Raw genomic sequence first — 13,075 nt, forward strand, 5'->3', positions numbered from 1 at the left:
CTCCTTTGTTGGGGGGGTGCCTTACTAATTGCCTATAATTTTTACCTGTTGTCTGTTCCATTTGCACAACAGCATGTGAAATTGATTGTCAATCAGTGTTGCTTCCTGAGTGGACAGTGTGATTTCACAGAAGTGTCATTGACTTGGAGTTACATTGTGTTGTTTAACTGTTCTCTTTATTTTTTGGAGCAGTGTATGTCTAGCACCTATATTTCTCTCACAAATACCTTATATCTGTTGCTCACTTGGCATGTCATCCTGTGTTCTGGAGGGGGCATGTCCCCAAGCACCATGCATTTACTTCCTTCCTGGGTCTGCTGTGCTGTGCTGGGACTCTACATCCAATCACTGCAGGCTACTCTGTAACCCCCTCCTCTTTGTTTTCAGACAAGAGTGTGATAGACAGGACAGGAGTGAGCACAGAGGAGTGCTAGCCCCTACCTCACTCCCTGGACTTTGTTCCAGCTTGTGCTTCAGCTGGGACAAAGATGATGGACAGGATTATATTACGGATGGTATGGGGACCCCTAGTGGTCTTTTTTATAATCCATAATTTCTATAAAAAGGAAAAAAAAAATTTTCTTATGAAGTATATTAGAAAGGTTAATGTTTTGCCAAGATGTACAACAAATAAAACATTTTTGATTTTGACAGTGCCCATTTAAACAGATATTCTACTGCCAAGACCATCATGGGAGGTGTACTCAGAAGTTACACCTCTTTAATATTAGTGTTGAGCGGCATAGGCCATATTCGAATTCGCAAATATTCGGGTATATATGGACGAATATTCGTCATATATTCGCTAAATTCGCATATTCGTAATATTCTCCTCTTATTTTCGCATATGCGAAAATTTGCGTATGCGAAAATTAACATATGCGAAAATTAGCATATACAAAAATTAGCATAAGCAAAAATTTGCATATGCCAAAATTCGCACGCCAGTCTCACACAGTAGTATTAGAGCCTTCTTTACACCACACAAGCTGGAAGCAGAGAGGGGTGATCACTGTCATGTGTACTGTGGAAAAAAAACAAAAAAAACATAATATTCATAATTACGAATATAAAGTGCTATATTGGCGAATAAAATTCGCATTGCGAATGTTCGCGAGTAACACTACACGCACAGATGTCGGGGGTCGATATGAATATACTGTATACTGGGAGGCCCAGTTTCCTAGATGATTATATACTGTTATTAATCCTGGAATAACTCACCGGTTATGTCGTGCTCTTTAAAAGACTCATTGTAGAGTTGATACTGGTTGGGACAATGTTTCTTAAGCCATTTGCATACATCATGTTGTGTCCAGAATGCGACAGGTTTTGTTCCTTTAAAACTGGGCTAAAAAAAAAAGAAAGAACAAAAATAAACTTTTGTGAAAACAACGCGACATTTCATACAGAATCAACAAGCAGGAAATAGTTGTTAACGCTCGGTAAATATGTTGCATCAATTGTTTTTCAGTCTGAAAAATAAGTTGGAAATCTTAAAGAGTACCTGTCACCAAACTAAACTTTTAATATATTGTTCCTTATAATTATAAGACACTTTGCTATTTACGGGCTGTTCAAATTCTCAACCTTTATATGATTTTTAATGTGATTAAAAAAAATTACCACTAGGTGGCTCTTTTCTGTTCCCTGCCACAAGTCAAGCAGTTAGTTTTGTCTCCTCCCGGCCTGGCAGGAGACCAAACTCAGGAAGTGTGTGCTCGGCATGGAAAGGTACAGCTCTCAGGGGCTTCAGTGACATCGAGCCTACTGGGGAACGCCCACTTTCTCCTGCCAGGAGCTCACACAATGTGAGCAAGGGGAAAGGTATGATATAGGTAAAATGCAAAACTGGCGGCTCACCTCTGCCAGACACCCACACCTGCTCTTGGATTAACCGGTAGTGCTTTCGGACCAAACAGTATCACAAAGAAGGAAAGGATCCAGCGCAGGATGAAATCAAACAGTATCTTTATTGAAGATCACATGGATGGAACAGTAAAAACCAACACGTTTCGGGTCAAGCTGGACCCTTAGTCATGGCAAGTCTTGCCATGACTAATGGTCCAGTTTGACCCGAAACGCATTGGTTTTTACTGTGCCATCCATGTGATCTTCAATAAAGTTCCTGTTTGACTTCATCCTGCGCTGGATCCTTTCCTTCTTAAAGGTATGATACACAGCTTTTTAAAGCTCTGAATTTTTTTTTAAGGGCAGGAGGGGTGTTAGGAGTAGTCAAGGAATATAATCGGAATTAGTGTAGAAAACATGGTTTGATGACAGCTCTTTAACCCCTTAAGGACCGGAGGTTTTTCCGTTTTTGCATTTTCGTTTTTTGCTCCTTGCCTTTAAAAAATCATAACTCTTTCAAATTTACACCTAAAAATCCATATGATGGCTTATTTTTTGCGCCACCAATTCTACTTTGTAATGACGTCAGTCATTTTGCCCAAAAATCTATGGTGAAGCGGGAAAAAAAATCATTGTGCGACAAAATTGAAAAAAAAACGCTGTTTTGTAACTTTTGGGGGCTTCCGTTTCTACGTAGTACATTTTTCGGTAAAAATGACACCTGATATGTATTCTGTAGGTCCATACGATTAAAATGATACCCTACTTATATAGGTTTGATTTTGTCGGACTTCTGTAAAAAATCATAACTACATGCAGGAAAATTAATACGTTTAAAATTGTCATCTTCTGACCCCTATAACTTTTTTATTTTTCCGTGTATGGGGCGGTATGAGGGCTCATTTTTTGCGCCGTGATCTGAAGTTTTTAACGGTACCATTTTTGTATTGATAGGACTTATTAATCACTTTTTATTCATTTTTAAATGATATAAAAAGTGACCAAAAATTCACTATTTTGGACTTTGGAATTTTTTTGCGCGCACGCCATTGACCGAGCGGTTTAATTAATGATATATTTTTATAATTCGGACATTTCCGCACGCGGTGATACCACATATGTTTATTTTAATTTTTATTTACACTGTGTTTTTTTTTTTATTGGAAAAGGGGGGTGATTCAAACTTTTAATAGGGGAGGAGTTAAATGATCTTTATTCACTTTTTTTTTTCACTTTTTTTGTGCAGTGTTATAGGTCCCATAGGGACCTATAACACTGCACACACTGATCTTCTATGTTGATCACTGGTTTCTCATAAGAAACCAGTGATCAGCGATTCTGCCGCATGACTGCTCATGCCTGGATCTCAGGCACTGAGCAGTCATTCGGCGATCGGACAGCGAGGAGGCAGGAAGGGGCCCTCCCGCTGTCCTGTCAGCTGTTCGGGATGCCGCGATTAGCCGCGGCTATCCCGAACAGCCCGACTGAGATAGCCGGGAACTTTCACTTTCACTTTTAGCCGCGCGGCTCAGCTTTGAGCGCGCGGCTAAAGGGTTAATAGCGCGCGGCGCCGCGATCGGCGCTGCGCGCTATTAGAGGCGGGTCCCGGCTTCACTATGACGCCGGGCCCGCCATGATATGACGCGGGGTTACTGTGTAACCCCGCGTTATATCAGAAGAGCAGGACCAAGGACGTACCGGTACGTCCTTGGTCCTTAAGGGGTTAAAGGGGTACTCCGGCGCTTAGATATCTTATCCCCTATCCAAAGGATAGGGGATAAGATGCCTGATCGCGGGAGTCCTGCCGCTGGGGACCCCCGTGATCTTGCACGCCGCACCCTGTTAAAATCAGTCCCCGGAGCGTGTTCGCTCCGGGTCTGATTACTGTCGATCAAGGGGCCGGAGCGTTGTGACGTCAAGGCTCTGCCCCGTGTGATGTCACACTCCGCCCCCCTCAATGTAAGCCTATGGAACACGCTCCGGGGACTGATTTTAACAGGGTGTGGCATGCAAGATCACGGAGCTCCCCAGCAGCGGGACCCCCGCGATCAGGCATCTTATCCAATATCCTTTGGATAGGGGATAAGATATCTAAGCGCCAGAGTACCCCTTTAAAGAGTAGCTGTCATCAAACCATGTTTTCTACATTAACTCCAATTATATTCTCTGACTACTCCTAACACCCCTCCTGCCCTTAAAAAAAAAGTTCAGAGCTTTAAAAAGGCTGTCTGGGCATGCTGGAAGTTGATGTTTTGCTACATCTGGAGGGCCACAGTTTGAGACCACTGCTCTATACTATGAACACATATATGTATCTGTGGTGGCCCAGCACAGCTGTACAGGCAGCTTCACTGAACCTAGTTCGGGTACCTGTAGTTTTATAAGATTTGCTGGACAGTCAAATATATGTTTAGAGTGCTGAGGCCTATATCTCTTTGTTTTTGCTGTAAAACATGCATGCACTGAATTATCTGCTAACAATTGTTCTACAAAAGTGTGTTCCAATGTTAAAGGGGTACTCCGGCGCTAAGACATCTTATATCCTATCAAAAGGATAGGGGATAAGATGCCTGATCTAGGGGGTCCTGCCGCTGTTGACCCCCGCGATCTTGCACACAGGACGCAGCACCCCGTTACAATCCTTTGGATAGGGGATAAGATGTCTTAGCGCCGGAGTACCACTTTAAAGAAGTAGTGCAGTGAAATGTAACTTATACTCTATTCAAAGGATAGGGGATAAGTTATAGATAGCAATGGGTCTGACCGTTCTGAACAGGGCCCGCCAGTTTTTCAGAAGTGGCCATTCCGACCCCTGCAGGAAGCTGCGGCCAACACACCCCCTCTATATTTCTCTATGGGATACATGGATGGGGAGTGTCGGCCACTACTCCATGCATGGGTAGGCACGCCCCATTCCAGCAGACTGCTGGGGCCCTGTTCAGGAGATCACGGGGGGTCCCAACGGTCTGACCCCTGCGATTTATAACTTATCCCTTATGCTTTGGATAGGGGATAAGATATATTTCACTACAGAACCCCTTTAGGGTGCTTTCACAGCACGCTGAAGCTCAGAGATTTAGCCTGGCAGCCGCCGGAGGTGGTAGGACCGCACCGCACTGCGCCGTCACCATTGACAGCTATGCAGTGCTCGCAGGAGTTCCGCTCAAAGAATGAACATGTTCTTTCTTTGAGAGGAACAATTTCAGCAGTGTGAATGGAAAACCCATCGACACTAATGTTTAAGTTCACCGCGCGTAATTCCAGGAATATATATAGTCACATGTCTGATCCTGTCCAATAGTTGTTCTACTCCAACCCTCTCCCCAGGATAGAAGATTCTAGACCAGTCACCAGAGTACAGTGAGTACATATGCTCTGCAGCTCCTGTCACCATATGAGGACACATGTGACCCTCGGGTGTAATTAGAGCCAGCCACAATCACCTAGTCCTGTCTACATCAAAGTACACCTACCTAGGCATCGTCCTGCGGCAAGGATACAGGTCTCTACAGAAAACAGTATCAAATCGATGGTAGAATTTGGGAGAAATATATTTTTGGGGCCAAACTGCACAAGAAAACTTGACTGATCAAGTAGCAACCGAAAAGACGGGAGTTCCTCCTGAACACACAAAAGGAGTCACATCATAGCAAAGTCCCCTGTGTAAAACCTTCTCAGTTTGCTCAGTTAAATAGGATATAAGCTAGTGCAACTTAAAGTCAGTCTACTTCCTCGAGGGACATATTCAATTCATGGTACAGAGAGAGTACTGGAATTGACCATCACAAGAACCATACCACCTCTAAAGTTAAAGGGGTTCTCCACCATAAGGGTATTTTAGTACGTAGCTGGCAGACAGTAATGGACATGCTTAGGAAGGATCTGCGCTTGTCTTGGGGCTAAATGGCTATGTTGTGAGATTACCATAACACTGTGGCTAGCTTTTTGTGAACTTGTATTTCCTGTTTGACTTTTCTTTTTTTGACTAAAAATCCCACAATTCCATCTTCCTCCCTCCCACACATCAGCCACCCCACCCATTGAAACATAAATGAGCTGCATCCATTCAAAAGACCTGTGGTTTTCAATCAGGGTGCCTACAGCTGTTGCATTAGTTGCAGATTGATCTCTCTCCCACCAAGCGATCCCTCCACCCATTGAAGCAGACAGGCTCCCTGTCATCAGCTGACTAGTGAGTCAGGTCTCGGCCGCATTGCAACCTGGGAAAAATCTGAGACAACAGTCATTTTGTATGCTGTTAAAAATAAATATTGGGGTGAAAGACACATAAGAATTGTGAGAAAACCGTCACACACAGGTACAGACACTATATTATGAACTACACTAACTTCACAGCCCCTGTAGCATAGTCAAATAAAAAAAATTCCTGGAATACCCCTTTAAATATCTGATGGACGTCTGAGTATAATGCACAATTCTTAAAAAGGAAAGTGACTAGTGACTGTACTGATCAAGATCTTGCATTAAGTGAACAGCTTCATTGAAAAAAGTGCTGATTGGGATCAACAGAAGAACATCAGGATTGCACCACTCAAGCCACGTGACATATAACAAGGACTACCACCCTCATCATTAATCCCCGCTATCACTACTAAATCCTCTGGGTGACCACAATGCGCTTTTTCTGGTGAACTAAACCATTAGGTCACCAAACAAGAAATAAAATTTGCAAAAATTTGAAACAGAGAAAAGGATTGCCATAGAAAGTAAAAAGAACCCCAAAATATTTGTTACTTATATACATAATAAAAAACTTAAATCTGAGAAATTATCTGGGTTTAATGGTGAAGGAAGATGAGGAAAAAGCCAATCTACTTAAAGGGGTACTCCCGTGGAAAACTTTTTTTTTTTTAAATTAACTGGTGCCAAAAAGTTAAACAGATTTGTAAATCACTTTTATTAAAAAATCTTAATCCTTCCAGTACTTTTTAGGGGCTGTATACTAAAGAGAAATCCAAAAAAGAAATGCATTTCCTCTGATGTCATGACCACAGTGCTCTCTGCTGACCTCTGCTGTCCATTTTAGGAACTGTCCAGAGCAGCATATGGGGATTTTCTCCTGCTCTAAACAGTTCCTTAAATGGACAGCAGAGGTCAGCAGAGAGCACTGTGGTCATGACATCAGAGGAAATGCATTTCTTTTTTGGATTTCTCTTTAGTATATAGCCCCTAAAAAGTACTGGAAGGATTAAGATTTTTTAATAGAAGTGATTTACAAATCTGTTTAACTTTCTGGCACCAGTTGATTTAAAAAAAAAAAAAAAAGTTTTCCACGGGAGTACCCCTTTAATGCCTTCTTTACTGTATTCACACAGGAAAATGCAATGACAGATTACATAAGCAGAGATAATGTAATGTGGTATGGGGTGTGATGCAGGGCAAATGGAATTACCCTAGGGGCAGATGGCATTAACCCCTTGTCACCTGTCCCCGCCGCTCGCGATGGTGTCCCCGCCGCTCCCGATGGTGACCCCGGGCCTCCGCTGGACTCTCCGCTGTCTTCTCCGGTCCTCCGCTGTCTTCTCCGGTCCTCCGCTGTCTTCTCCGGTCCTCCGCTGTCTTCTCCGGTCCCCTGCTGTCTTCTCCGGTCCTCCGCTGTCTTCTCCGGTCCTCCTCTGTCTTCTCCGGTCCTCCGCTGTCTTCTCCGGTCCTCCGCTGTCTTCTCCGGTCCTCCGCTGTCTTCTCCGGTCCTCTCCGCTGTCTTCTCCGGTCCTCCGCTGTCTTCTCCGGTCCTCCGCTGTCTTCTCCGATCCTCTCCTGGTCTTCTCCGGTCCTCCGCTGTCTTCTCCGGTCCTCCGCTGTCTTCTCCGGTCCTCCGCTGTCTTCTCCGGTCCTCCGCTGTCTTCTCCGGTCCTCTCCTGTTCTTCTCCGGTCCTCTCCTGTTCTTCTCCGGTCCTCCGCTGTCTTCTCCGGTCCTCCGCTGTCTTCTCCGGTCCTCTCCTGGTCTTCTCCGGTCCTCCGCTGTCTTCTCCGGTCCTCTGCTGTCTTCTCCGGTCCTCTGCTGTCTACTCCGATCCTCTGCTGTCTACTCCGGTCCTCTGCTGTCTTCCGCCAGGCCTTACTGGGCCTGCATAGCGACGTCATTACGCCGCTGCGTACGCCATTCTTATTGGATGACGTGCGCAGCAGCGTATTGACGTCATCGAAGAGGGCCGAGAAGACACCGGAAGACCAGCGCTGGACCCGGAGGGCACCCCGGAGCATCGTGGAGGGGTAAGTAATACTTACCGCACCACTCGGGGAACATTAAGCTGCTATCCGACAGCAGCTTAAGCATTTTGCGCTGCCGGATAGCACTTAATGCGATGGCCCCGACATAAACATGCATAGTATGTCGATGCTGACATCGACATACGATGGCCTCTGAGAGAGAGGCCATCGTATGTCGATTTGATCATATGTCGGGCCATCGTAGGTCGGGGGGTCACTGTGCATAAAATGAGGATGCTTGGACTAGGGGAGAATATAAGTAAAAGGGTTAGCAACTGGCTCAGTGACAGGAAGCAAAGGGTGAGGATCAATGGAACTTACTATGGTTTGGTGACAGTTACTAGTGGGGATCACAGGGGTCAGTACTGGGTCCACTTCTTTTCAATATGTTTATTAATGATCTTGTAGAGCAGTGTTTCCCAACCAGGGTGCCTCCAGCTGTTGCAAAACTACAACTCCCAGCATGCCCAGACAGCCGAAGGCTGTCTGGGCATGCTGGGAGTTGTAGTTTTGCAACAGCTGGAGGCACCCTGGTTGGGAAACACTGTTGTTGAGGGATTACAAAGTAGAATTTCTGTATTTGCAGATGACACTTAACTTGGTAAGGGGATCACGACAGAGGAGGATAACATAATATTACAGAGGGATCTGGTGAAGCTGTAGGCTTGGGCACTGGAATGGCAAATTAAGTTTAATGTGAAGAAATGTAAGGTTATGCATAAATGTAAAGCCATAAATACATCGGCCCACATTTATCATTGGCGCAAGCAGGGTTTTTTGCGCCTTTTTTTGCCCCTTTTTGTTTACACATTTCTGCTGATTTTGAGTTGCAATCCACTGATTTTGGCAATAGACATGATATGGAAGGGATTTATCATTGCGCCTTTTTGTAAAAAGGAGCAAAAAAAAGGCGCAAAGCCACTGAAAAGTCTCTAGAACTACACCAGCCCAGACATGGCGTAGCTTTTTGGTGTTTGTGTAGACAGAAATTTCAGAAAATGTGACCTGCACAAAATGTATCAAATGCTCTTTTGCCTTTTAATAAATTTGGTCCTACACATTATCAGCACACAAAAAAAAGGTGTAAAAAAATGCTTCACTTGCACTGCAATGATAAATGTCGGCCATCGTGTACAATTATGTGCTAAATAATAAGACATTAGGTAAAACCTCTACCGAGAAGGATTTGGAGGTACTGGTGTAAGAGCAGTGAGACTATGGAACTCTCTGCCACATGATGTTGTGATATCTGACTCAATAAATAAGTTTAAGGGGGGCCTGGATGTTTTTTTCAGAAAAATATAATATTACAGGTTATGGATACTAGATTTACAAGGATAGGACATTGATGCAGAGATTTGTTCTGATACCATATTGGAGTCGGGAAGGAATTTTTCCTCTCATGGGGCAGTTGGCATTAGCCTCATAGGGGGGGTTTGCCTTCCTCTGGATCAACACAGTAGGGCTTTAGGCTGAACTTGATGGACTCTTGTCTTTTTTTAACCTTATAAACTATGTAACTAAATGTAACTATGTAACCATATATCTACAGCAAAGGCCATTATAACCAATATAACCCCAATGCAACAACTAGTGTTGAGCGGCATAGGCCATATTCGAATTTGCGATATTTCGCGAATATATGGATGAATATTCGTCATATATTCGCTAAATTTGCATATTCGTAATATTCGCGTTTTATTTTCGCGAACGCGAAAATTAGCATATGTGAAAATTAGCATATACAAAAATTAGCATAAGCTAAAATTTGCATATGCGAAAATTCGCACGCCAGTCTCACACAGTAGTATTAGAGCCTTCTTTACACCACACAAGCTGGAAGCAGAGAGGGATGATTACTGGGATGTGTACTGTGAAAAAAAAAACTTAAAAAATAACGAATATTCGTAATTACGAATATATAGTGCTATATTCGCGAATTTGCGATATTCGCGAATAAAATTTGCATTGCGAATATTCGCGAGCAACACTAGTAATAACCCTAAATTGGTTGGCTCCAGTGTCATACAGGAGTTCTGCAGCCTGTTAAAGTGATTGCAGATACATTCAGTGACTCACAGGTGACGTCTTCTCTGATCAAAGTCTTCTCTGATCACTCACTTTCTCTTTTCTTCTTCATCTGACTGAGACCCCATGAAGTCATCTCTCCCACTTTGTGACCCATTTTCCGGGAGCCTCTGCATAGTTGGGAGGTATGCATATTGGAATTTGTAGTTTTCCAACAGATGGAGACTTGCAGATTGCAGGTATTGCCTACAACATTTCTGTACAGGACGTGACTAGGAAATGGATTCCAACCTGTTTTCTAGCTGTGCTGCTGACCTACAACCTACAGTATCCTGCTGGCCCATCTTCTTCCTTTGTACTGATTTCTGACTCAGACTGTAGCAAAGCAACATCACTAGTGTTATGGATCTCATGTCTAGTTATATAAACAGCAAGAACAAGGATAATACTGAAATATGTGATCTGCTTTCTACTCAGGCATATGAAAATTATAGAGCGGTGTCTTGACTTGGAGACTCCGGCAAATGGATATCTTAGGTGGGTTCTCAGCTCAGGATCACCAAATTGGCTTATGGACTGGATGGAAATCCAAGCCATAAGCCTGACTCCCGTTCTGCACATTAGCCGTCCACATACAATGGTCCCTTAAAGGAGTACTGCACTGTAAGACACTTATCCCCTATCTGCAGGATAGGGGATAAGTGTCTGATTGCGGGGGGTCCGACCGCTGGGACCACCCCGCGATCTCCCGCATGGGAACCCAGCATTGCCGCGGTTGTGTGTGGCTAATGCACATGTCATGTCACGACACGCCCCCCCCCATACAGCTCTATGGGGGAGGGGGTAATGCACGAACACTGCACCTCCACCTGGAGGGGGCGTGTCGGCCATGGGGTCATGCTGCAGCTGACACGCCTCTGGCATGGGAGACCTGGAGCAGGGGCCCCATACAGGAGATCGCAGGGGGTCCCAGCATTCGGACCCCCCTGCGATCAGACACTTATCCCCTGTCCTGAGAATAGGGGATAAGTGTCTTACACTGTAGATTCCTTTAAGTTACAATAATCATTGGGTTCCAGAAAGACCATTGTATGTTGAGACCATTGTATATTGAAACCATAAGTCTATGGAAACTTGGTAATTGGTTCTGAAGCCCCAAAATGTCATCCAAAATAGAAAAAGTGAGGATTAAAGAAAAATAGGTAGATAACTAATGCAGATAAAGGAAGTCCTTATATACAGTGGTCCCTCAACATACGATGGTAATCCGTTCCAAATGAACCATTGTTTGTTGAAACCATCGTATGTTGAGGGATCCGTGCAATGTAAAGTATAGGATGTTATACTCACCTGTCCCCGCCGCTCCGGACCGTCACCGCTGCCCTGGATGTCGCCCTCCATCGCTGTCGCCACGTCCCCGGGGTGTCCCCGACGCTCCGGACGTCTCTGCTTCCCCGGGATCCTCGCTCTCCGTCACCGCCATCACGTCACTACGCACACCGCTCCTATTGGATGACGAGACGGCATGCACGGCAACATGATGGCGCCGGCAATGGAGGGGATCCCGAAGAGGACGCACCGGAGCCCTGAGGACAGGTAAGAGACCATCACCGGAGCACATGGGGCACCGTAAACGGCTATCCGGTGGCAGCTGAAGCAGTCAGCGCTGCCGGATAGCCATTTATGCGATGGCCCTGCCATACAAAAGCATCGTATGTTGATGCTACTTTCAACATGTGATGGCCTCTGAGAGGCCATCGCATGTTGAAATTATCGTATGTCGGGGCCATCGTAGGTCAGGGGGTCACTGTATAAGAGTAAGAAAGATCTGCTGGGAGCTGTAAATCACTGTCTATGTAGAGGACGGGAGCTTCTTCAGGGGTCCTGTATAGTACTCACAGGGTTGCAGGGTTGTATGTTGAGTCTGGTTACAATGGTTCACAAAAGACCATTGTATGTTGAAAATAGCATATGTCAAAGCAATTGTAAGTTGAGGGACCACTGTATGTCCTTCATCTGACCGACTGTCATCTAAAATTACTGTACATTCTACACTGGCTGCTGGTTACTGCATCCCCAGGAAAATCATCCTTTTTCTGCAACAGCTCCAAACAGAAAGGGGTTGCCTCTGATGTGACAACCCCTAAAATGAAATGTACAGTAAGGGAAAATTTTGTTTCTTTTACTGGAGTTTCCCTTTAAGTAGAAAGGAAATGTCACAGGCATTATGTGAGCATAGTCAATATTCAGGTGGCGCTAGGTTCATTAGTGAACTATATTTAAATATATTCAAAGATTTTTTTTACTTCTTAGTAGGAAGACAGCAGTTCTATTTTGGGCTCAAAGCCACTGAGGAATATGCAGAGAAAAATAAATTTGTAGTTATGGAATTCAAACAAAAACAGCATCAGCGTGGAACTAGAAAACAACAAGATGGAAAAAAAAAACTTCAAAACGAAGAGCCAGCCGGTCATGGCAGGGAATTGAAACGGTATAATGTGTAATTTCATTCCATCATGAGCTCCGTCCTGACAGCTGGGAGGGAAAACGTCAATGTCCACTTGAATTGCTAATAGGTAGAAGGAAAATTTTTGAAACTTTAAAATGATTAATTTTTAAAGGGACCAGACAGGGGGCAGTTGCACCGATTTTTTTTGTGTGAGTGCAGGGTAGCAGTGTGGTGCCCTTGAGGAGGATGAGGAGAGTAGTCCCTTGAGTTAAATTTATATAGTCACAGATGGCTTTGGGGTTGGCTAACCCTGTGGATGCATGGAGGGGGGGGGGGAGGATTCTGCACAAAGTATAAAGGCCTTGACCCTGGGGTGCACTTTGGTAAGGTGTTTTAGAGCTGTACCCATGACGGTGTGTGCAGTACATTCAGTCCAGACACGTGGTTAACTTGCAAAACAGGAATTCACTTTCTCTAAATGTTCTGATGTGCACAACCATATACAGTACATACAAT

General features: G+C 44.4%; 1 protein-coding gene across 1 annotated transcript in view; it reads right to left on the reverse strand.

Moving 5' to 3' along the window:
• Positions 1 to 13,075, reverse strand: part of SAMD12 (sterile alpha motif domain containing 12) — a 639,318-nt gene that overhangs the window by 407,456 nt on the left and 218,787 nt on the right. The window contains exon 3 of the mRNA XM_056522647.1: positions 1,225 to 1,351. Within this exon, the coding sequence (XP_056378622.1) occupies positions 1,225 to 1,351 (127 nt within the window). The remainder of the gene's footprint in view (positions 1 to 1,224; positions 1,352 to 13,075) is intronic.

Source organism: Hyla sarda, chromosome 5, assembly GCF_029499605.1.
Source record: "Hyla sarda isolate aHylSar1 chromosome 5, aHylSar1.hap1, whole genome shotgun sequence".
NCBI lineage: Eukaryota > Metazoa > Chordata > Amphibia > Anura > Hylidae > Hyla > Hyla sarda.